Here is a 26538-nt window from a genome sequence, read left to right on the forward strand (position 1 = left end):
TGGATATTTCAGATTGAGACAGCCCAAAATGACAAGAGATTAAAGATGATCATCCCGTTTGTTCAGGGTGCACAGCAGAGAGCATCCTAACAACTTCCATCACTGTTTGGTACAGAAACTGCACTGCGGCGGAGAGGAAGGATTTAAAACGGCCACTAAACCTGCTCAACTCATCAGCACACCAGCCTATCTGCCATCAAGGACATACTGGATCTCCAGAAAGGTTCAGGAATAGGGCCAGTAGCATCATGAAGGATCCTACCCACCCTGCTCATCGACTCTTTGTCCCACTCCCATCAGGAAGGAGGCTACATAGCATCCACACCATATTTGTACTCATTGGTACCCCCGTGATCACCCGTTTACATGCACCGCCATTTCCCCTCTCCCCCCTCCCCAACTCTCCTCCACCCTCCCCTCCTCCCCCTCTACCCCTCTCCTCCCCCCTCCCCCTCTCCCCTCTCCTCCCACTTCCTCCTTTCCCCTCTCCTCCCCTCCACTCTCCCTTCTCCTCCCCTCCCCCTCCCTCTCCCCTCCTCCCCTCCCCCTCCCTCTCCCCTCCCCCTCCCTCTCCCCTCCTCCCCTCCCCCTCCCCCTCTCCTCCCCTTCTCCCCTCCTCCCTCTCCTCCCCCTCCCCTCTCTTCCCCTCCCCCTCCTCCCCCTCCCCCTCCTTCCCCTCTCCCTCCCCCCTCTCCACCAGACACAAAAACAGTTACTTTCCCCAAGCAGTAAGGCTGATCAACACCTCCACCCACTAGTACACCTCTCCACAAACCCCACCCATCATTTCCTGTCAGAGTCACCCTCTGTTCAGACACCCCTGTCCCTAGCATCACTTTAGGGACATACAATCAATGTATATAAGATATCTTATTTATATTTGTTGTTTTTTAAAATTGTGCTTTGTGCTGCATCAATCCAGAGTAACAATTATTTCATTCTCCTTTTCACTTGTGTGCTGGAAGTTACATTCAACAATCTTTAACTGAATCTTAAATGCATCGTTGGGTTCAACAACGTAACGCATTGTTGAACACATCTCCCTGCGTTCCAGGACCGGCAAAATACCAGGTGTGCCATAATCCTAGAGTAATCTACTCGGGCAGGGGCGGGGAGGGCGGTGGGAGGCGGCAGGTGATTAAACAGTAGAGATTAACTCATTGTAATTAGCAATTTTCTCTGCGTATCACGAGTTTACAGAGTTTAAAATTAAAGCCTTGCCACCTTATCAGATCCTTGAGGTCAAAGTGTCTGAGGATCTACCCTGGGCCCAATGTGGTGATGCAGTTACAATAATGGCACAAAAGCATTTAATTTCATCAGCAGTTTGAGGGGACTTGGTGCGTCACCAAAGACTCTCACAAATATCTACGGTTGTATGACGGAGAGCATTCGCACTGGTTGCATCACACCCTGGCGTGGACCGGCCACTACACAGGGTCGGAAAGAGCTGTAGGAAGTTGTAAGCTCCATCACGGGGACTAGTCAACGACATCTTCAAGAGTGATGCCTCAGAAAGGCGACATCTACCAGTGAGGACCCCCATCACCCAGGACTTGTCATCTTCTCACTGCGACTGAGACACAGGAGCCTGAAGACTCACACTCAATGTTTCAGGGACAGCTTCTTCCCCTCCACCATCAGATTCCTGAACGGGCAATGAGCCCGTGACCTCCCTGGGCTCTCTTCTTGCACCAGTTATTTAAAATAACTATTTGGGAGCTGTGTACATACATCTACTGGTGCTTCTGGACACGTCTTCAGTGATGTTCCTGGAATCATCGGGTGTTTCGGGTCTTTCAACATCATACAACCCTCCTCCAGGTGACCCAGCCGGGGCTGATCAGACTATTTGGGAAAACTATTTGGGAAAAATCGCTTATTTGGGAAAAGTCTTAAAGAACAAAAACAAATCAAGAAGATAGCTAGGATTCCTTTTGTTTATTTGGGACTGTTGGCCATAAGAAAGGACAGGGGAAGCAGACAAGCCAGTTGTCTTTGATTCCGCCCCCCCGCCCCATTTTGTGGCCGGTGAACTGAGTCTTGCTCTGGGACAATCTAATCAGAGTACTTGAATGTGGACACGAGGAACTTCAGGTAACGACATGCTAAATCTGAGACCATTCCCAGATGAGTAGCTAGTTATTATGTAAAATACCAGACCTACCAAAGAAGCAATCTGTAATCTCGCTGGACTCTATTTGAGTTGCCTAGATTAACTGTTTTTCCACTAGTCAGAGTTGAAAGACTCAAGTACACAAAGCTTGAGAGGTGATGAGGGGGCAGAGCCATGAAACAATGTTGGTTGTAGCCCTGGACAAGAACCAGTCAGAAGGTGACCCAGGTAGGTCAGGTGACCTTGAGCTGAAGAGATGGAGATCGAATGGTTCAATTGATGAGGAATGGTATAGGATTCAGGAGCTCCAAATATGCTCCAGCAACCAGAGACCAACCATTGTGAATAAGGAAGACCCCTAGACACGTGGAGATTGGGACCGCGAGGAATGCCTGACCAGCGTAAACTCCTTTTCTGGGTGATACCTTTTCTCTTCATTGACTGTTCATGGAGGGTCAGGGATTCTAGTCGGGTGCAGACAGGTAGTTAGTTTGTGAACCCATGTGCTTCTTAGTTGAGACAATAAATTACAATCAAATACAAGTGCCTCACTGATCATTATTACAAGGGGTGATTCTTGTAACAGAATTGGCGTCCCCATTGTAGGCTCGAGGATAAGTCTCTTTGTTCAGCGGGAGACTCGAGTCGGACCACGTGGGTGAGGTACAGAGATCTGGGGCTGGGTAGTTAGCGGTTACTGAACCAGGATGAAGAATTCAGGAAATTCTGCAAGTCCACAGGACTTGGGTTGTTTTGATTGGAGGGGATACCTCCAGAAATACATGTTGGGGAAGTGGCCACGATACGAGGAGTTTGTCGGCCACCCTGGCTGTGAAAGGAAATCTGCTGGTGATGCTCTGTGGAGAATCGCCCAAGGGAAGCTATTGATCAGGAAGTTTAAACAATTACTAAAACCAGCAGCAGTTGGCTGTTTAATTGAGGATTTGATAGAATTACGACAAAATGCTAAAGCAGAACCGCAACGATTAGAATCGGAAAATGAATGTCCGCATAAAGCAGAAGCTGGGTGAGATAGGTTACAACAGGAAATTCTAGAACTTCAGTGGAAATCTGAAACCCAGCGAGTGAGGTTAGAAGGACACAAAGGGCTCCAAAAGAAGGTAGAAACTTTTAGAGAAAGGGTTACTGATTTACAGAATCAGAGAAGTACAGTCTTGGTGCATGTCAACAAGTTTCAGCTGATGTGGGAGAAATTACATACTTAAAAGAAAAAAGCCGATTAGAGGAAGCAGTTGAATTAGCGAAGGGTGAAGGAAACAGTGCGGTGATCTAATGATGGCTATGAATGCGATTAAGAAATCAGCACAGGAAAGGACGAGTAACACTGGAGATCATGCAAAGTGCTTAAAGCAGATTCAAAAGCTGCAGGACCAACCTGCGGCACAATGAGGAATAATATGTGCTTTTGGATCTGAAAGAAGGGAGGAAGGTGAATATGGAGATATTCATTGGAGTGATTTAGCAGATGAAACTGCTAGATACGATTACAATACTTACGAAGCACCATTTCCCCAAGGAACTCCCACCGTCACCCTACCAACGGGAGCCGGTGCTACCGTCTGCACGATTGGCACCCCGAGTTACTATCAGAGAGGGGGGGCAGCCGGGGGAGCAGATCAAAATCAGAATATAGCACACACCACAGTGTTCGTGGTACAGCAACTTAGAGATACTGCTATAGATATCGGGACATGTGTGCTCGGAGACAATCCTCAAGAGCTTTCCCGAGCAACTAATCACCAGGGGATAATACACGGCTGAGACAACACTGAGGAAAGGAAACTGATTATAATGTGTTTACACTCAAATATACACTCAGCTTTGCCAGATAAACAATGTGAGGAACTGGAAAACGCAACAATGACCGTATGGGAGTTAACAGAGGGGACTCGGTAGACGTGCTAGCCAAATGTCACCAGAGGAGAGGTGACCATCCTGTTTATGGACTGCGTTCCAAGGGGTTTATAGGACAGCATTAGAGTGGGACCATTTAGGACCAGAGGCATCAAATAGATGGTTGAGGACACTGGTGTCTCACTGTACCGATGAATCTAAAAAGGCACTGGAAATATTTGATCCTTCTGAACCCACACATACTGAGGCATGGGTACTGAGGAAAATGTGTAGAGCGTGGGAGAAGGAGATACAAAGACCATCTAAACTCTCTAATGGGAAGGTGACACCTATTAAAACCTGCCTGGAGAAATGAGGGTAGGGGACCCACCCCCAAGGACCTCCCTGCCTCTATCAAGGGGCAAGGAAGGGCAGAGGAAATGGAGCAGGGCCGGGAACAGGGAGAACCGAAGGTGGAGTAATTAAATGCTATAACTGTGGTCAAGAGGGACACATCAATAGAGAATGTCCAAACCTGAGACGAGAAAGAGCAGAGCAATGCGGTTTGCCCTTGGAGGGGCCGGAAAGACTGGGCCCACAAAATAAAATGGTGGAGACACCACCATCCAGGGGACTGTACCCTGAGCTTCAATGATGGTGTCAGGGCTCACCAACATGGGTGTGTGACACAAGGTGCAATGAAACCGGAAACCTCTAGTGAGTGATAGGGTCAGAGGCCGCCCTGTTACCTTTTTATGGGACACTGCAAGATCCCAAACCACCATCAACACCACTAATATAAATAGTATAAATTGGGAGATACAAGGTAAAATTATCCCAACTGGGGCATGTGAGTGTGACATTGGAAGTTAGAGTAGGAGACATTAGATTAGATTAGCATTGAAACATAGTGTTGGTGGAATTACGCAGGGAGCAGGAACACACACTGGGGAGTGATTACACGGCCAAAGCAGGGCTTTGTTTTGACCCAGTTAATTGTGTGATCTGGCAGATGCCAACCTGCATGAACAACATACACCACATGCCAATCCTGGCAGGAGAATATCGGGATAGAATATGCACAGTGGGTGAGATGAGCAATGATCAGAAGGTGCAGCAAATTATGGCACAGAACTCAGGGACATTTGCAAGCACAAGCACGACTGTGGTACAAAGGTACTGTTCCTGTGCAATAAAATTCTAGAGATGACATTATTCAGTATCCCGGAGGGGATAATCAGAAGTCAGTCTGTCGTCCAATTATTGAACAGCGTTTGGATAATGATTGACATGGTAAGATTACAGTTCTGTGGGATCACACACGTGTGAATATTGAGTGGGGCAGTGATCTACATAAGAGGTATATCAACTGGGGTGGGTCACCCCAAACGTTTCTTGAGGGTTGTTTTCGTCACCAGTGAAGGTCAGAACAGGAAGATGGGGCAGATGAATGAGTGGCTGAGGTGATGGTGCAGGGGGCAGGGTTTCAAGTTCTTGAATGATTGGAATCTTTTCTGGGTAAGGGGTGGCCTGTACTAGTGGGATGAGTTGCAACTGAACTGGAGGGGAACCAATGCCCTGAGAGGGAGCTTTGCTCATGCTGTAGGGGAGGGTTTAAACTGGATATGCAGGGGGATGGGAACTGAAGTGAGAGGCAGAGTTTGCATACAAGTAGAGACAGCTTTTAGGGAGTTTGTGAGGAAGGATAGGCAGATGACAGAGCAAAGAAGCACTCTGGCTGATGGATTGAGATGTGTCTATTTTAATGCAAGGAGTGTCATAAGCAAAGCGGATGAACTTAGAGCGTGCATCGATACGTGGAACTATGATGTTGTGGCCGTTACAGAGACTTGGATGTCTCAGGGACAGGAATGGCTGCTGAGTGTGCCTGGCTTTAGATGTTTCAAAAAGAACAGGGAAGGAGACAAAAGAGATGGGGGAATGGCACGGCTGATCAGAGATAGTATCACGGCTGCGGAAAAGGAGGAAGTCATGCAAGGATTGTCTACTGAGTCATTGTGGGTAGGAGTCAGAAACAGGAAGGGGGCAAAAACTCTACTGGGTGTTTTTGTACACCCCCCCAATAGTAACAGAGACATCGAGGGGCAGATCGGGAGGCAGATTCTGGAACGATGTAAGAATAATAGGGTTGTTGTGATGGGTGTTTTAACTTTCCCAATATTGACTGGCATCTCCTTAGAGCAAGGGGTTTAGATGGGGTGGAATTTGTTAAGTGTGTTCAGGAAGGTTTCTGACGCAATATGTAGATAAGCCAACTAGAGGAGAGGCTGGACTTGGTCTGGTATTGGGAAATGAACCTGGTCAGGTGTCAGATCTCTCGGTGGGAGATACACCATCTCCTTCACCATAGCTCTGGAGAGGGATAGGAGCAGACAACTGGGGAAAACATTTAATTGGGTTAGGGGGAAGTATGATGCTATTAGGCAGGAACTTGGGAGCAGATGTTCTCAGGGAAATGCACGGCAGAAACATGGCAAATGTTCAGGGAACATTTACATGGAGTTCTGAATCAGAATCAGGTTTATTACCACTGGCATGTGACGTGAAATTTGTTAACTTAGCGGCAGCAGTTCAATGCAATACATAATCTAGCAGAGAGAGAGAGAAAAAATAAATAAGACATAATAAATAAACAAGTAAATCAATTATGTATATTGAATAGATTATTTAAAAACGTGCAAAAACAGAAATACTGTATGTTAAAAAAAGTGAGGTGGTGTCCAAAGCTTCAATGTCCATTTAGGAATTGGATGGCAGAGGGGAAGAAGCTGTTCCTGAATCGCTGAGTGTGTGCCTTCAGGCTTCTGTACCTCCTACCTGATGGTAACAGTGAGAAAAGGCCATGCCCCGGGTGCTGGAGATTCTTAATAATGGACACATAGGTATGTTCCATTGAGGCAGGGAAAGGATGGTAGAGTTAAAGAACTATAGTGTACGAAGGATGTAGAAAATCTAGTTAAGAAGAAAAGAAAACCTTATGAAAGGTTCAAGAAACTAGGTACTGTTAGAGCTCTAGAAAATTACGAATGTTCCAGGAAGGAGCTGAAGAATGGAATCAGGAGAGCCAGCACTGAAGAATGGAATTAAGAGAGCCAGCAGGGGCCACGAGAAGGCCTTGGAGAACAGGATTAAGGAAAACCCCAAGGCAAGAAGATGAACCGTGTGAGAATAGGACCAGTCAGAAGTGGGAGTGGAAACGTGTGTATGGAACCGGAGGAGGTAGCGGAGATACTTAATGAATACTTTGCTTCAGTATTCAGCAGTGAAAAGGACCTTGGCAATTGTGGGGATGACTTAAAGCAGATAGAAACGCTTGAGCATATAGACATTAAGAAAGAGGATGTGCTGGAGCTTTTGGAAGGAATTTAAAGTTAGATAAGTCATCAGGACTGGACAAGATATACCCCAGGAAGCGAGGGTGGAGTATGCTGAGCCTCTGGCGATGATCTTTGCATTATCAATAGGGTCGGGAGAAGTACCAGAGGATTGGAAGGTTGAAAATATTGTTCACTTGTTCAAGAAAGGGAGTAGAGATAACCCAGGAAATTATAGACCGGTGAGTCTTACTTCAGTGTTGGGCACTGAAGTTGTTGGAGAAGATCCTGAGAGGCAGGATTTATGAGCATTTGGAGAAAAAGGCTTATTCAGAAAGTAATGAGGCATGAGACCTTGCTTTGTGGATCCAGAACTGGCTTGCCCACAGAAGGCAAAGAGTGGTTGTAGATGGGTCATATTCTGCATGGAGTCTGGTGACCGGTGGTGTGCCTCAGGGGTCTGTTCTGGGACCCCTTCTCTTCGTGATTTTTATAAATGACCTGGATGAGGAAGTAGAAGGGTGGGTTAGTAAATTTGCTGAAGACACAAAAGTTGGGGGGGTTGTGGATAGTGTGGAGGGCTGTCAGAGGTTACAGCAGGACATCCATAGGATGCAGAACTGGGCTGAGAAGTGGCAGATGGAGTTCAATCCAGATAAGTGTGAAGTGGTTCATTTTTGTTAGGTCCAATTTGAAGACAGAATATAATATAAATGGTAAGACCCTTGGCAATGTGGAGGATCAGCGAGATCTTGAGATCCATATCCATAGGACGCTCAAAGCTGCTATGCAGGTTGACAGTGTTGTTAAGAAGTTGTATGGTGTGTTGGCATTCATCAACCATGGGATTGAGTTCAAGAGCCGTGAAGTAATGTTAAAGATATATTGGTCAGACCTCATTTGGAGTACTGTGTTCATTTCTGGTCACCACATTACAGGAAGGATGTGGATGTAGAGAGAGTGCAGAGGAGATTTACAAGGATGTTGCCTGGATTGGGGAGAATGCCTTATGAGAGTAGGTTGAGTGAACTTGGCCTTTTCTCCTTGGAGCGACGGAGGATGAGAGGTGACCTGATAGAGGTGTACAAGATGATGAGAGGCACTGATCATGTGGATAGTCGGAGGCTTTTTCCCAAGGCTGAAATGGCTAACACAAGGGGGCACAGTTTTAAGGTGCTTGGAAATAGGTACCGAGGGGATGTCAGGGGTAAGTTTTTCACACAGAGAGTGGTGAGTGTGTGGAATATTCCGCCGGCACCAATGGTGGAAGCGGATATGATAGGGTCTTTTAAGAGACTCTTAGATAGGTACATGGAGCTTAGAAAAATAGAGGGCTATGCGCTGGGGAAATTCCAGGCAGTTTCTAGAGTAGGTTACATGGTCGGCACAACATTGTGGGCCGAAGGGCCTGTAATGTGCTGTAGATTTCTATGCTTCATTATGAACTGCCCGTGGGAATGTAGGACACAGGGAAAGTAGAATAGGGAAGACACTAAAGGAACGGAGAAGTGTTTTTGTCAGGGGCCAGGCCCTCTTCAGCTTCACAAAGCTAGTAGAAAAATCACTACTCCACACCCACAAGTGACAGAATCTACACCAGAGCCTGAAAGTAGTGAGACCCAGTGTAATACAAATGGGGTAGGATTAGTGTTAGGAGATACAGGGGGAGTTTGTCACTTTCATACCAGGGAACCAGCATGTTGAGGTAATCTTTAATCAAACTGAAATAATGGTGGCTGAATGGTGCTCACCTACAATAAAACCATTCTGTACTCACCTTCTTGGGAGACAACTAAGCAGGAGTGAGTTTAAGCCAGTCAAAAATAGAAGGAAAAGAGGACTATTGGAATGAGTGGGAGCAGGTTATGCATCAGGGCTGGCAATGGTTAACACCCTAGATATAGCAGAATTAGAAACCCAGATACAGATCTTCCAGAAAATAAGGGATATTACTAGAGAAAATTACCAAGATCAGGCACAAACTAATCAGATTGGTCGAGATGAATCCCAGGTAACTCTGGACTGCAATTAAATTTCTGAAGCCCCTTCATTTACAACACACCTGATTATTGACCACATAGACCTCATGTCTAAGGAAATGCATAAAACTGAAATCCGTGCTACATATGCTAGTTGCTGCTTACCATGATTCGCATTAATTTATTGCAACATGATGCACATCAAGGAGCAAATTGGGTCTCAGATGAGCATCTAAAAGACTGGATTGGGGAAAGGGTGCCATTGTGTCATATTAGAAGCCTTACAATAACCAACAGAGTACTGGGTACCTGTGATGATGGTAAAGGAAGCTTCTACGTCAGGGCAGTATTCCACATTCCCCGACATGGAAATAATTCAACCTACTCTTTGAAAAGGGCTCACAATGTTGGTAAACATCATGAGAATACATGGATACCCACCAACACAAGCTATTGTTATGAATGGTACTGGGAGAGGAATAGATTTATCAAAGGGACGACCACTGGTCTTGTCCAGAAGAAATAACAAAGCAGAAATTTACAAAGCGTGGTTTCAGTACTTATGAAAATTATTCATGGGCAACTGCTGGTCTTCAATACAACCTTGCCCAGGCCTGTGCCCTGGAAACCTTCCAAGGCGCAAATCCATGGTCTCACGACACTAACGGATGCCTATTCTTGTAACAGGACACAATGTTACTTAATTGGGGCAGGAGACTGTTGCCAAACAAGTTCTAGCTGAATGGACAGTGAACCCGTGAACACCATCTCAGTAATTTTGCTTCCTTTTTGCACTTTGTGTTTGTGCGTTTCTCACACCTGACTGCTGCCACAAAACACTAAATTTCACCACGTATGTAGAACATTAAACCCGATTCCGGATGAGGAAGTACAATGGCAATTTGTAAACCCGTAACCCATGGGGAGAGGCCGCTCGGCCGGTCCGCACTCTGTCCCATTCAGTAGCGTCAACCCAGATCTCAACACCCCAGAGTTTGTGGGATCTTACCGAACACCTCGAGGAACATGCCTGGCTTCAGGTCAGGGGGCACGGCCACGCCCGAGGGCTGCTCATCCTCCATCTTACGGCCAGACACCCTCCGCAGCAGCAACACAGCGTCGGTCTGGTCAACGGAGCCCGGGAAGCTCCCCTTGCCATGTGCCTCCTCTACAAACATGCAGTCCACCAGCGTGTCACCATCCAGCACGGAACCATGGCTCAGGACTGGGTGGAGAGAGAACCTGGGTTAAAGCAGGCAGAGCCCAGGGGACACCAACCGGACTCAGGAGATACTGGTCAACATCAGCCTCCTCATAGAGTCAGAGAGCACATCAGCACAGGGTCAGGGCATTCGGCCTGATAAAGTCTAAGGGAATGGGGGAACTCTCAGATTCCTGTAAACAATGGGTTAAGTACCGACTATGTCTGTGTATTTTGTGGGTGACTGCAGTGTGTTTGAATAATGTCTCACAGCTACTTTCTTTTTCAGCAAGATAAGGGTTGAAGTTCACCCAGATCCACATAAGGTGTCTCTGAGCTTTTCGCACCTTTTGGTTTTGACAAAAGGCAGTACCTGATGGAAATTAGACAGGACATCCCTTTCTTAATTAAAGCACAAATTTGATGTATGTTCTTATCTTTGTAATTAAGTTGAGGCTCCAACAAACCAGGCAGGGCATTCCTTTCTTTAACTAAGGTGGCTGGAGTGTCTATCAAACTGATTGTTCTTTTTTATCAGTGGCCTTATAACTTCTAACAATTCTGACATCAGGCAGTGAACTTGTTGAACTGCCAGAGGGATGAGAACACTTCTGTCTCTGATGTCAGGACCAAGTTCACTCGCCGGCTGAGCTCAAGGAAATAAACAGGTGAAACCTACGCTCTGTCCGCCAGAGAAAGCAGGATCTCCCAGTGGCCACACATTATAATTCCTCATCCCATTCCCATTCTGATATGTCTATCCACAGCCTCCTCTACTGTCAAGATGAAGCCACACTCAGGTTGGAGGAACGACACCTTATATTCCGTCTGGGTAGCCTCCAACCTGATGGCATGAACATCGACTTCTCTAACTTCCGCTAATGCCCCACCTCCCCCTCGTACCCCATCCCTTATTTATTTATTTATTTATTTACTTTCTTTCTTTCTCTCTTTTTCTCCCTCTGACTACACCCCTTGCCTATCCTCTGGGCTCCCCCCCCCCCCCCACTTTCTCCCTGGGCCTCCTGTCCCATGATCCTCTCATATCCCTTTTGCCAATCACCTGTCCAGCTCTTGGCTCCATCCCTCCCCCTCCTGTCTTCTCCTATCATTTTGGATCTCCCCCTCCCCCTCCCACTTTCAAATCTCTTACTAGCTCTTCCTTCAGTTAGCCCTGACGAAGGGTCTCGGCCTGAAACATCGACTAGAGATGCTGCCTGGCCTGCTGCGTTCACCAGCAATTTTTATGTGTGTTGTTTGAAAAGATAAGTAGCAATCTTTTTGTGCTGTCGTTATTTGATCCAGCAAATTTACGTTTACAGGCCCACAGTGTTGTATCAAGCCAATTACATATTTGTAATCAAATGCCCAATTGAACTGATCCTTCCTGTCTACACAACGTCCGTGTCCCTCCGTTTCCTACGCATTCATGAGCCCGAGAGCCTCATAAACACTTCCATCACACCTCCACCTTTGGCTGCACAATCCGGGCACTTCCCATTCTCTGTAAAAAAAAAAATGCCCTTTCTGATCCCTTTCAATTTCCTCTCTCTAACCTTTCGGGTGTCGGGGTGGAGTACGTCTCTACCGAAGGAGGTGTGAGGCACTCGTTCCCTCCGCCAGCCCGCAGGACACTTTACTATATAGTCCACTTTTCCTCCACAGTGTCTGTGGCAATGAATTCCACAGACTCACCACCCTCTGGCTAGAGAAATTCCTCCTGGTCTCTGTTCGAAATGGACGTCCCTCTACCACCACCCTGACTCCGCAAGGGCCCCACCCTCAACCTTGTCTGAAGGTTGTAACTCTGTTGGGGTGTTGCTCTTTCCGATCATTTGTGTTCTCGTTAAAATGACTATGTCCTTGTCCACTAGCGCTCAAACTGAGGTAATCACAAAACAATATATCTCTGAAAACACCAGGGCATTGCTCACGCAGGCCTTTTCTCCCCACCCCTGCCTTCTCGCCGGCCTCTGTCAATGACCTTGCAGACCAGCTCAAGTCTAAGATTACAGATGTCAGTGATGCAATCGGCTGCAAAAAAAGTAAAAAGTAGTTTCTGGGAGGCAAAAAGCACCACGGAGAAACACGGCGCTGGTTAAACTCCAAAAAGCTGAACACCAGCGTTGGAAAATAAAAGCTCAGCTCCATTGCAACATTTATAAAGAAACGTTCTGCATCTATGAAGCTGAGACATGAAAGGCAGTCCTTCTCCTCTGGTATTATAAAGACAAACAGCTACAATGCATGTGCCTGATTTGAGAGGCTCACACATCCTCCTGTATCAGCAGCACCTGAACTCCTATCCACCAAGTCCCTGCGTTCTGTTTTACCAACAAAATTCAGAAGATCAGATATGTTGTCGGTGTCTCTGCCTCAGGTCAGAGGTCAGCGTCACCCTTTCACTCACTTAGAACTAATTTATTTAAGATGACACAATTCAAAGCTACAGACCACAGAGGAAATTGTGCTACACCTGAAATCCTCCTTCTGTCCCCTTTTACCTACACCCTTTTCAATTGCAAAGTGCCAGACATTCTGCAGATAGTCAATACTTCTATCGTGCTGCTTCCCCAAAGCCCTGAAAACTGCGGTCATTGAGCCTCCTTTAAAAAAGAACAACGTAGCTGCCTCAGTTATTGATAACTACAGGCCTAAATCAAACTTACCATGTTTAAGTCAAATCATTGAAAAGGCTGCTTATCAGCAACTTAACAGCTTTCTGGCACTCAGCATCTGTATGGATGTTTTCCAGTCTGGATTTCGACAACGTTATAGTGAGAGCCAAAGGCCTTAAGTCTCAGCGAGGTCTAGAAAATCTCATCCAAGCATTTATTTTTAGCAGGCTTGACTGTAATGGTCTCTGTAAAAAATCCCTCAGACAGCTGTAGCTCATTCAGAACGCGGCTGCTGGAGTCCGCACTGAGAGTTTAGAACACATCACTCCAGTTCTCAGATCTCTACGCTGGCTTCCTGTCCATCAGAGGAGGGAATTTAAAATACTGTACTACTAACAAGAGAAAATCTGCAGATGCTGGAAATCCAAGTAAAACACACAAAATGCTGGAGGAACTCAGCAGGCCAGGCAGCATCTATTGGGGGGGCGGAGGGGTTAGTACAGGCCGAAACCCTGAGTCCTGCTGAGGGGGTTTGGCCTGAAACATCGACTGAACTTAAAGCTCTTTTTAATCGAGGCTTAAAACTTTTCTTTTCGCTGTAGCTTTTAATTAGAACCTGCACTGAAACTTTTATTTATCATAGCTATTGTTGTGTGATTTTATTCCCTTTTATATTGTCTGAAATTTGATATTTGGTTTTATTTTTTTCTATGTAAATCAACTACCTTGTGATTGAAAAGGGTTATATAAATAAACTTGCCTTGCCTTTATTCTGAGGCTGTGCCCTCTGGTCCTAGACCCCCCCATTACAGGAAACATCCTCTCCGCATCCACTCTATCTAGGGCTATCAATATTCAATCGCTTTCAAAGAGATTCCACCACACTCCCTATTCCCCCTCCCCCAATTCTTCTACACTCCAGTGAGTACAGGCCCAAAGCCATCAATCGTTCCTCGTAAACTAATCCTTTTATTCCCGGAATCATTCTTGTCAACCTCCTCTGGACTGTCTCCCCCGCCGGCACATCCTTTCTCAGATATGCGGCCTAAAATTGCTCACGGTACCCCAAGCGTACAAAAACGCTCAACATCACACTCTTGCTTTCAGCTTCTAGCGGGAAGGTGAAAAGGGTAAGAGGTTGAAGAAGAAGGAATTTGATGGGAGTGGAGAGTGGGCCTTGGGAGAAAGAGGAGGAGGGGAAAGTGAGGACAGAGCGAGGAACCGGAATGTGGAATGGAAAAACAGGGAAAGGTGGGTTGTGGGATGGGTTGAGCAGAAATAACTAAGGTAAAGAAATCGATGTTCATGTCATCAGGTTGGAGGCTACCCAGACAGAGTATGAGGTGTTGCTCCTCCAACCCGAGTTTGGCCTCATCTCACACCCAGGGGAGGGTATTTCACAGGGGGTCGGGGGGGGGGCAGAGTCGGTACTTCACGGGGGAGCTGGGGGGCAAGTCGGTGTTTCGCGGGGGGTGGGGGGGGGTCGGTATTTCACAGGGGGTCAGAGGGGGTGTCGGTGTTTCACAGGGGGTCCGGGAGGTCGGTATTTCACAGGGGGTCTCCAGATTCTATCCGCCACCAGCGCACACTGAGGATAATTCACATCGGGCGATTACCCTCCCCATCGACCCCGCTCGTCCCCGGCATGTGCGGGAACCCGCAGACTCGCAGGGCAGGACGTGCACCTCCGCGCAGACACCGTCGAAGGTCGGGAACGAACCCGGAACTCCGGATCTCTGACCGACAGGGAGAGGTCCAGCTGGCCCGGAGTGAGCGCCGGGAGGGAGAGACGGAGGCCAGCAGAGAACGGTGGGCTGAATGGTGCTTCCGAGTGGGTAGGATTTTCCTCCGGTCCTTCACCTCCCCTCCGGGACTCGGCCGGAGCGCGGCGGGGATGGGGGCTTTACCTGGTGGGTAGCAGGTGCCGAGAAAGAAGGCGACCCCGAACAGCGCACCAGCTGCATCCATTGCGGGTGGCGGCGAATCGGCGGCGGTCGCGGCTGCGCCTTTACTTCTCTCACGGTTTCACTTTCTCTTCCCGGAATAGCGGCGGGGGGAGGGTGTGGGGGTGAGGGGGGGAAGGGAGGCGGGGCTGAGGGCGAATTCGCCGGGACTCTCCGCTCAAAAACACCCCGGAGCGGTACTAAACACGAAAGACGACCCCTCTCCCCGTCTCCGTGACTCCTCCGGCCCCTTAAAACTTCCCGATCTCTTTGACCCGTCCCGAACCCCTACACCCCTCTCTCCCCATGATTCCCCCGGCCCCTAAAATCTTCCTTATGTCATTGACTCGTCCCGACCCCTACACCCCTCTCTCCCCGTGATTCCCGCGGCCCCCAAAAACTTCCCGACCTCTTTGACCCGACCCGTCCCCTACCCCCCTCTCTCCCCGTGATTCCGGCGGCCCCCTAAAACTTCCCGACCTCTTTGACCCGACCCGTCCCGTCCCCTACCCCCCTCTCTCCCCGTGATTCCGGCGGCCCCCTAAAACTTCCTGATCTCTTTAACCGACACCCTCCCAGTTTCTGTGACCGGCGATTCAACAACTTCTTCCCCTTTGTTATCAGGTTCCTGAACAGACTGCATCGGTCTTGGTTCCACCTCCCCCATCCACCCCCACACGAGTGTCGTTATCCTTGATGTGCTCTTTATGTTAATGTGCTATGCTGCTGGGAAAAGATAATGTTCATGACATTAGTACCGCGGAATGGCCGATCAAAATAAACTTGAACTCTAGCTCGAATACTGGTCCTCCCACCAACATCTCCCCCTGGCGGTCAGCGCGAAGTGAGCGTCCTGAACCAGCTTCCAAAGGTGAGGGAACACCCGCGATTCCAGACAAAACGCTGGAGGACCTCAGCAGGTCAGGCAGCATCTAGGGAAGGGAATAAACCGTCTGTGTTTCTGGTCTCGAAGGGAGAAGAGGCCAGAATGAGAATGGCGCTGGAGGAGGAGGAGTACAAGCTGGCAACTGGTAGGTTAGGCCGGGTGACGGGGAGGGAGGTGGGGGAGAGGGCGATGCAGTCGGAAGCTGTAACAAGAAGGATGAAAAAGGACTGAGGAAGAAGGAATCTGAGAGCAGATTTGACAATGGGAGAAAGGGCACCAGAGGGGGGTGATGGGCCGGTGAGGAGAAGAGAAGGGGTAAGACGGGTACCAGAACCGGGGAATAGAAAAAGAGAAGCGGGTGGAGAAATTACTGGAAGTTAGAGAAATCTATGTTGATGCCATCAGTTTGGAGATTACCCAAATGGGAAGTAGAATTGAAATCAGTAAGCTAATTTGGGAAACTGAATTTAAACGCAAACAACAGGAATTCTGCAGATGCTGGAAATTCAGGCAACACACATAAAAGTTGCTGGTGAACGCAGCAGGCCAGGCAGCATCTCTAGGAAGAGGTTAGTCCTGACGAAGGGTCTCAGCCTGAAACGTCGACTGCACCTCTTCCTAGAGATGCTGCCTGGCCTGCTGCGTTCACCAGCAACTTTTATGTGTGTTGTTGGGAAACTGAATGATAGGTTGAGAATGGGACAGTAGGTATACGAACAGAGACAGTGTATGGAGAGGCCGTCAGGAAGGACAGGCAGATGACAGGGAACATTTCAGCCAATAGGATGAGCTGCAGTGTAACGGGGACAAAAATGAAAAAGGTGGCGAACAGAGGACTGAATGCGGACAGTCTACGGAATAGGGTCGGTGATCTTGTAGCGCAGTTAGAAATCAGAAGGTATGACATTGTAGGCATCACTGAGTCGGGCTGAGAGATAACTTAATTGGGAGCTTAACGTCTAAGGACACACCTTGTATTAAAAGGACAGACAGGTAGGTAGAGGGGTGGGGACACTCTGTTGGTTAAAGGAAATGAAATCCAATCCTTAGAAAGGGGTGACATAGGATTGGACAAGGTAGAATCAATGTGGGTAGAGTTAAGGAACTGCAAGGGTAAAAAGACCCTGACAAGTTATACACAGACCTCTGAACAGTAGCCAGGATGTGGGCTCAAATTCAAATGGGAAATAGAAAATGCATGTCAAAAGGGCAATCTTACGATAGTCATGGGGGATTTCAATATGCAGGTAGATTGGGAAAATCAGGTTGGTGTTTATCATGGACTTTAGTAAGGCCTTTGACAAGGTCCCACATGGGAGGTTAGTTCAGAAGGTTCAGACACTAGGGATCTATGGAGAGGTTGTAAACTGGATTCGAAATTGTCTGTGTGGGAGAAGACAGAGAGTGGTAGTGGATAATTGTTTCTCAGACTGGAGGCCTGTGACTAGTGGTGTGCTTCAGGGATCTGTGCTGGGACCATTGTTGTTTGTTGTCTATTTCAATGATCGAGATGATAATGTGGTAAATTGGATCAGACAAGTGTGAAGATACTAAGATTGGAGGTGTTGTAGACAGCGAGGAAGGCTTTCAAAGCTTGCAGAGGGATCGGGACCAACTGAAAAAAATGGGCCAGAAAATGGCAGATGGAATTTAATGCAGACAAGTGTGAAATGTTGCATTTTGGAAGGACAAATCAAGATAGGACATACACAGTAAATGGCAGGGCACTGAGGAGTGCGGAGGAACAAAGGGATCTGGGAGTTCAGATACATAATTCCCTGAAAGTGGCATCCTGGCACTTTCAAAGTATTGAGTATAGAAGTTGGGATGTTATGGTAAGATTGTATAAGACATTGATGAGGCCAAATTTGGATTATTGTGTACAGTTCTGGTCACCTAACTATAGGAAGGATATCAGTAAGGTTGAAAGAGTGCAGAGAAGATTTACTAGGATGTTGCCAGGTCTTCAGGAGTTGAGTTACAGGGAAAGATTGAACAGGTTAGGACTTTATTCCTTGGATCATAGAAGAATAAGGGAAGATTTGATAGAAGTTTACAAAATAATGAGGGGTATAGACAGAGTAAATGCGAGTAGGCTCTTTCCACTTAGATGAGGAGAGATAAATACGAGAGGACGTGGCTTTAGGGTGAAAGGAGAAAGATTGAGGGGGAACTTCTTCACTCAGAGAGTGGTGGGAGTGTGGAACGAGCTGCCATCTGACCTGGTAAATGCGGGCTCATTCTTAAGTTTTAAGAATAAATTCGATAGATACATGGATGGGAGAGGTCTGGAGGGTTATGGACTGGCTGCATGTCAACGGGACTAGCGAAATAAAGTTTTGGCACAGACTAGAAGGGCCAAATGGCCTGTTTTCTGTGCTGTAGTGTCCTGTGGTTCTAACCCCAGAGAGAGAAAATTTGTAGAATGCCTACGAGATGGCTTTTTAGAGCAGCTTGTAGTTGATCAGTTGATTGGATGTTGTGTGATGAACTGGATTTAATTAGGGAGCTTAGGGTAGTGATCATAATATGATAGAATTCACCCTGCAGTTTAAGAAGAAGAAGCTAAAGTCAGATGTATCAGTATTACAGTGAAGGGGATGAGAGAGGAGCTGGCAAAGGTTGATTGGAAGGGGGCACTCGAAGGGATGGTGGCAGAGCAGTAATGGGTGGAGTTTCAGGCAGCAATTTGGAAGGTGCAGGATAGAAACATCCCGAAGAGGAAGTGGTATTCTCGAGGCAGGATGATGTATTTGTAGCTGACAAAGGATGTCAAAGCCAACATCAGAGCAAAAGAGAGGGCATAGAAAAGAACAACAATTAGTAGGAAGTTCAAGAATTGGGAAGCTTTTAATAACAGAAGAAAACTAAAAAACTGTTTGTTGAAATTGTACAAGGCATTGGTGAGGCCAAATTTGGAGTATTATGTACAGTTTTGGTCACTGAATTATAGGAAAGATGTCAACAAAATAGAGTACAGAGAAGATTTACTAGAATGTTACCTGGGTTTCATCACCTAAGTTACAGAGAAAGGTTGAACAAGTTGGGTCTTTATTCTTTGGAACATAGAAGGTTGAGGGAGAACTTGATAGTCATAGTCATACTTTATTGATCCCGGGGGAAATTGGTTTTTGCTACAGTTGCACCATAAATAATAAATAGTAATAGAACCATAAATAGTTAAATAGTAATATGTAAATTATGCCAGTAAATTATGAAATAAGTCCAGGACCAGCCTATTGGCTCAGGGTGTCTGACCCTCCAAGGGAGGAGTTGTAAAGTTTGATGGCCACAGGCAGGAATGACTTCCTATGATGCTCTGTGCTGCATCTCGGTGGAATGAGTCTCTGGCTGAATGTACTCCTGTGCCCACCCAGTACATTATGTAGTGGATGGGAGACATTGACCAAGATGGCATGCAACTTGGACAGCATCCTCTTTTCAGACACCACAGTGAGAGAGTCCAGTTCCATCCCCACAACATCACTGGCCTTACGAATGAGTTTGTTGATCCTGTTGGTGTCTGCTACCCTCAGCCTGCTGCCCCAGCACACAACAGCAAACATGATCGCACTGGCCACCACAGACTCATAGAACATCCTCAGCATCGTCCGGCAGATATTAAAGGACCTCAGTCTCCTCAGGAAATAGAGACGGCTCTGACCCTTCTTGTAGACAGCCTCAGTGTTCTTTGACCAGTCCAGTTTATTGTCAATTTGTATCCCCAGGTATTTGTAATCCTCCACCATGTCCACACTGACCCCCTGGATGGAAACAGGGGACACCGGTACCTTAGCTCTCCTCAGGCCTACCACCAGCTCCTTAGTCTTTTTCACATTAAGCTGCAGATAATAGAGGTACTTAAAATTGAGAGGGATAGATAGAGTTGACATGCATAGGCTTTTTCCATTGAGAGTGGGGGAGATTCAAACAAGAGGACATGAGTTGAGAGTTGAAGGGCAAAAGTTTAGGGGTAACATGAGGGGGAACTTCTTTACTGAGAGAGTGGTAGCTGTGTGGAACGAGCTTCCAGCAGAAGTGGTTGAGGCAGGTTCAATATTGTCATTTAAACTTAGATTGGATAGCTATATGGACAGGAAAGGAAAGGAGGGTTATGGGCTGAGTGTAGGTCAGTGGGACTAGGTGAGAGTAAGAGTTCGGCACGGACTAGAAGGGCCGATATGGCCTGTTTCCGTGCTGTAATTGTTATAAGGTTATATTAGGAGGAAAAGATTAAATAAGAAGGCGAGCTAGCCAATAATGTCAAAGAGGAACCAAAAGATTTTTTTGAGATAAATAAAGAGTAAAACAGAGATGAAAGTAGATATAGGGCTGCTGGAACATGACACTGGGGAGATAGTAATGGGCAACCAGGAAATGGCAGATGAACTGAGTAAGTATTTTGCATCAGTCTTCACTGTGGAAGACACTAGCAGTATTCTGGAAGTTGGGAGATTATCAGACAGCAGAAGTGAATTAAGAATCATTAGGTTCTGAAGGACTGGAAAATTGCAAATATCACTCCACTCTTCCAGAAGGAAGGGAGGAAGAAAAAAGGAAATTATAGGTCAGTTAGCCCGACCTCTGTGGTTGAGAACATGTTGGAATTGATTAAGGATGAGGTTTTGGAGTATTTGGAGGCTCATGGTAAAATAAGCATGGTTTCTTCAAGAGAAAATCTTGCCTGGCAAATCTGTTGGAATTCTGTGAGAAAGTGGCAAGCACGAAAGACTAAAGAGAGTCGGTAGATATTGTGTACTTGGATTTTCAGAAGGCCTTTGACAAGGTGCTGCGCGTGAGGATGCTTAGCAAGATAAAAACCCATTGTATTACAGGAAAGATATGAGCACGGATAGAGCATTGGCTGACTGGCAGGAGGCAAACAGTGGGAATAATTGGAGATTTTTTGGTTGCCAGTGACTAAGAGCAAGGATAAAATGCTGAGGCCTTATAAGACACTGTTGAGGCCTCACTCGGAGTATTAGTGCCCCATATCTAAGAAAGGATGTGCTGACATTGGAGAGGATTCAAAGGATGTTCACAAAAATTGGGTTAATTAGGAAAGGGAGAAAAGATTATGAGAGAAAGCTGGCAGGGAACATAAAAACTGACTGTAAAAGCTTTTATAGATATGTGAAAAGAAAAAGACTGGTAAAGACAAATGTAGGTCCCCTACAGACAGAAACAGGTGAATTGATTATGGGGAGCAAGGACATGGCAGACCAATTGAATAATTACTTTGGTTCTGTCTTTACTAAGGAGGACATAAATAATCATTTGGAAATAGGGGACAGAGGGTCCAGTGAGATGGAGGAACTGAGCGAAATACATGTTAGTAGGGAAATGGTGTTAGATAAATTGAAGGGATTAAAAACAGATAAATCCCCAGGGCCAGATGGTCTGCATCCCAGAGTGCTTAAGGAAGTAGCCCAAGAAATAGTGGATGCATTAGTGATAATTTTCCAAAACTCTTTGGATTCTGGACTAGTTCCTGAGGATTGGAAGGTGGCTAATGTAACCCCGCTTTTTGAAAAAGGAGGCAGAGAGAAACCGGGGAATTATAGACCGGTTAGCCTAACGTCGGTGGTGGGGAAAATGCTAGAGTCAGTTATCGAAGATGTGATAACAGCACATTTGGAAAGCGGTGAAATCATCGGACAAAGTCAGCATGGATTTGTGAAAGGAGAATCATGTCTAATGAATCTCATAGAATTTTTTGAGGATGTAACTAATAGAGTGGATAGGGGAGAACCAGTGGATGTGGTATATTTGGATTTTCAAAAGTCTTTTGACAAGGTACCACACAGGAGATTAGTGTGCAAACTTAAAGCACACGGTATTGGGGGTATGGTATTGATGTGGATAGAGAATTGGTTGGCAGACAGGAAGCAAAGAGTGGGAATAAATGGGACCTTTTCAGAATGGCAGCCAGTGACTAGTGGGGTACTACAAGGCTCAGTGCTGGGACCCCAGTTGTTTACAATATATATTAATGACTTAGATGAGGAAATTAAATGCAGCATCTCCAAGTTTGTGAATGACACGAAGCTGGGCGGCAGTGTTAGCTGTGAGGAGGATGCTAAGAGGATGCAGGGTGACTTGGATAGGTTAGGTGAGTGGGCAAATTCATGGCAGATGCAATTTAATGTGGATAAATGTGAAGTTATCCACTTTGGTGGCAAAAACAGGAAAACAGATTATCTGAATGGTGGCCGATTAGGAAAATGGGAGGTGCAACGAGACCTGGGTGTCATTATGCACCAGTCATTGAAAGTGGGCATGCAGGTACAGCAGGTGGTGAAAAAGTCGAATGGTATGCTGGCATTTATAGCGAGAGGATTTGAGTACAGGAGCAGGGAGGTACTACTGCAGTTGTACAAGGCCTTGGTGAGACCACACCTGGAGTATTATGTGCAGTTTTGGTCCCCTAATCTGAGGAAAGACATTCTTACCATAGAGGGAGTACAAAGAAGGTTCACCAGATTGATTCCTGGGATGGCAGGACTTTCATATGATGAAATACTGGATCGACTAGGCTTATACTCTCTGGAATTTAGAAGATTGAGGGGGGATTTTATTGAAACATATAAAATTCTAAAGGTATTGGACAGGCTAGATGCAGGAAAATTGTTCCGATGTAGGGGAAGTCCAGAACGAGGGGTCACAGTTTAAGGATAAAGGGGAAGCCTTTTAGGACCGAGACTAGGAAAAACATCTTCACACAGAGAGTGGTGAATCTGTGGAATTCTCTGCCACAGGAAACAGTTGAGGCCAGTCCATTGGCTATATTTAAGAGGGAGTTAGATATGGCCCTTGTGGCTAAAGGGATCAGGGGGTATGGAGGGAAGGCTGGGGCGGGGTTCTGAGTTGGATGATCAGCCATGATCATACTGAATGGCGGTGCAGGCTCGAAGGGCCGAATGGCCTACTCCTGCACCTATTTTCCATGTTTCTATGTTTCTAAAATGATTCCAGGAATGAAAGGCTTATGAGGACCATTTGATGGCTCTGGGCCTATACTCACTGGAATTCAGAAGAATGAGGGGCAGGGGCTTCATTGAAACTATCGAATGTTGAAAGTGGATGTGAAGAGGATGTTTCCTATGGTCAGGGAGTTTAGGACCAGCATCAGAGTAGAGGGCCTTCCATTTCGAACAGGGATGAGGAGGAATTTCCTTGGCCAGCAGGTGGTGAACCTGCAGGGTGCATTACCACAGGCAGCTGTGGCGCCAATTCATTGAGTATATTTAAAGCAGAGGTTGATAGATTCTTGAGAAGTCAGGGTGTGAAGGGGTCCGGGGAGAAGGCTGTTGATGTCGAGAGGGAAATGGAACGGCCAAGATCAAATTGCAGAGCAGACTCGGTCGGCCGTCTGGCCCAATCCGGCTCCTCGGTCTGCGAGCCCTGCCCGCCGCTGTGGGCAGAGCAAAGGTGCTCGGTGAGGATCGATCTCACAGCCAGCACAACTTCGAGGGCCGAAGGGCCAGTTCTGTGCGGTGTTATTCAGTGTTCGAAGAGACTTGCAGACGCTGGAGATCTTGAGCAACATGCAAAGTGCAGGTCAGGTCGGGCAGCGTCTTTGGAGGGGAATAAACAGTCAACCTCTTGGACCGAGGTAATCATCTGACAGAGAATTAAAGCCTTCCAACCTCCTGAGCTTGCCTCGACCCCCACCCCCGTCTGGAACTTGGGCTGGGTAGAATCTGGTTGCATTGCAGCCTGGTGTGGAAACAGCAGTGCCTGGGGCTGGAAACTACTGAATGTGGTGGAGACAACCCAGTCAGGCACAGGTAAGGCCCCTCGCCATTAAGCACAACTACAAGAAAGCAGCGTCCATCACCAAAAACCCCTGCAATCGAGGTCTTGCTCTCTTTTGCCACCCTCATCAGGCAGGAGCCTTGGGTCCCACACCATCAGGTCCATGAACAGTTGTTACCCTACAGCCATCGGGGCCCTACGCTGGTGTGGATAACTTCACTCTCTGTGGTGCTTGGCTCCCACACCACCAGGTCCATGAACAGCTATTACCCTACAACCATGGGGCTCTTGAACCAGCACGGATAACTTCACTCACCTGCTTCCACAACCTAGAGACTCACATCACGGACTCCACGACCATCTCCTTGGGGGTGCTTACTTCTCTTTATCCGCACACTGCATCTTCTTTTGCACATTGTTATCTTTGCTTATGTATGAGGGTCAGACACCCTGAGCCAACAGACTGGTCCTGGACTTATTTTCCATCTGACATAGTTTGCATTTTGTTGTTTGATTGTTTGTGGTTTTTGTATTGCTATATTTATGCTCTATTCTTGGTTGGTGCGACTGTAACAAAACCCAATTTCCCTCGGGATCAATAAAGTCTATCTATCTATCTATCTTTATTTGTAAACTGTATTGTATTTCTTTATTTTCCTGCAAACGTCTGAATGAAAATGAATACCGAGGCAGTACTTGTAACTACCTTGATAGCTACTTTGATAATAAATTTAACCTAACGCAAGTTGTCAGTGGGCTGGATTTTTCAGGGGCATAGGCTGTGTCACTGGACAGAGGATCCAGGATCCCGGCTCAAGGGCGGGATCCGAACATTCCAAGCCCAGATTTCCAGAATGAAGAGAGGAAGTAGGCCACTCGGCCCTTCTAACCTGCACCTCTACTCAGTATGATCTACCCCCGGGCCTCCTGTCCTGCCAACTGCTTCTCATCCTCAAATGGATTGTGGACTTAAGAAAGGGTAAGTTGAGGGAAGACACACCAGTCCTCCTGACAGGATCAGAAGGGGAAAGGGTGAGCATTTTCAAGTTTCTGGGTGTCAACATCTCTGAGGAAATATCCTGGGCCCAACATATTGATGTAATTACAGCTAAGGCAAAACAAGCAGCGGCTATATCTCAATAGGGGTTTAAGGAGATTTGGGACATCACCAAAGACTCTCACAAATCTCTACAGATGTACGGTGGAGAGTGTTCTAACAGGTTGTAACACTGTCTGTCACAGTGGAGGGGCCACTGCACGAGATCAGAAACTGCTGCAGGAAGTTGTAAACTCACTCAGCTCCACCATGGGCACAGCCTCCCCAGCATCCAGGGCACCTTCAAAAGGCCATGCATCAAAAAGGTGGCAATCAGTATTAAGGACCCCCATCATCCAGGACATGCCCTCTTCACATTGCTGCCGTCAGAGTGGAGGTACAGGAGCCTGAAGACACATGGTCAAATGATCCAGGAACAGCTTCTTCGCCTCCGCCAATGGATTTCTGCATGGACAATGAGCCCATGAACACTGCCTCCCTGTTTCTGGTTCTCCTCTGTATGTGCCGTTGGGTTTAATTTTAGAGATACCCCTTGCAGTAATTTATAGTTTTATTATGTACTGCTGCAAATTTCAAGACAAATGCCAGTGATATTCAACCCAATTCTGATTCCTTGATCTTTCCATTAGTTGTCTATCACCCCCACCCCCTTAAATAAATGTGATAATCTGGCTTCCACCACCCTCGGGGGGACAGAGATTAACACCCCCACACCTCCCCTCCCTTCCGTTGTCAGAGGGCCCCCCCATGTCCAAGTCTACTACTCCTGGGACAGGGGGCGGGGTGGGGGGAGACACTGGGTGGGTGCAGTGAGAGACGAGGGAGAATGGAGGGGAGATAGGGACAGAGGGAGGGAGGAGGGGGCGAATGGAGGGGAGAGGGGTGGGGACAGAGGGAGGGAGGAGGGGGTGAATGGAGGGTGGAGGGGAGAGGGGGATGGGGATAGAGGGAGGGGAGGGGGTGAATGGAGAGGAGAGGGGTGGGGACAGAAAGGGAGGGGAGGGGGTGAATGGAGGGGAGAGGGAGAGGGGGTGGGGACAGAGGGAGGGAGGAGGGGGTGACTGGAGGGGAGAGGGGGTGGGGACAGAGGGAGGGTGAATGAAGGGTAGAGTGGAGAGGGGGATGGGGACAGAGGGAGGGAGGGAGGAGGGGGTGAATGGAGGGGAGAGGGAGAGGAGGTGGGGACAGAGGGAGGGAGGAGGGGGTGAATGGAGGGGAGAGGGGTGGGGACAGAAAGGGAGGGGAGGGGGTGAATGGAGGGGAGAGGGAGAGGGGGTGGGGACAGAGGGAGGGTGAATGAAGGGTGGAGTGGAGAGGGGGATGGGGACAGAGGGAGGGAGGAGGGGGTGACTGGAGGGGAGAGGGGTGGGGACAGAAAGGGAGGGGAGGGGTGAATGGAGGGGAGAGGGGGTGGGGACAGAGGGAGGGTGAATGAAGGGTAGAGTGGAGAGGGGGATGGGGACAGAGGGAGGGAGGGAGGAGGGGGTGAATGGAGGGGAGAGGGAGAGGGGGTGGGGACAGAGGGAGGGAGGAGGGGGTGAATGGAGGGGAGAGGGGTGGGGACAGAAAGGGAGGGGAGGGGGTGAATGGAGGGGAGAGGGAGAAGGGGTGGGGACAGAGGGAGGGTGAATGAAGGGTGGAGTGGAGAGGGGGATGGGGACAGAGGGAGGGAGGAGGGGGTGAATAGAGGGGAGAGGGAGAGGGAGAGGGGGTGGGGACAGAGGGAGGGTGGAAGGGGTGAATAGAGGGGAGAGGGGTGGGGACAGGAAGGAAGGGGGGAGAGATTCAAGG

The 26538-nt window shown here is 47.6% G+C and overlaps 1 protein-coding gene across 3 annotated transcripts in view; it reads right to left on the minus strand.

Annotated features, from left to right (window-relative positions):
- Positions 1-15327, minus strand: part of LOC140198322 (tapasin-like) — a 29384-nt gene extending 14057 nt beyond the window's left edge. For 2 of the 3 annotated variants that reach the window (XM_072259413.1, XM_072259414.1), the window contains exons 1-2: positions 15011-15327; positions 10294-10509 (exon numbers count right to left, since the gene is read on the minus strand). In XM_072259413.1, coding sequence (XP_072115514.1) covers positions 10294-10509; positions 15011-15071 — 277 coding nt within the window. In that variant the 5' untranslated portion in view covers positions 15072-15327. Of the gene's footprint in view, positions 1-10293; positions 10510-13863; positions 14504-15010 lie in introns of those variants that run through there. The other variant, XM_072259415.1, reaches the window with a different exon arrangement.
- Positions 15328-26538: the final 11211 nt, after the last annotated feature.

Source organism: Mobula birostris, chromosome 5, assembly GCF_030028105.1.
Source record: "Mobula birostris isolate sMobBir1 chromosome 5, sMobBir1.hap1, whole genome shotgun sequence".
Classification (NCBI taxonomy): Eukaryota; Metazoa; Chordata; class Chondrichthyes; order Myliobatiformes; family Myliobatidae; genus Mobula; species Mobula birostris.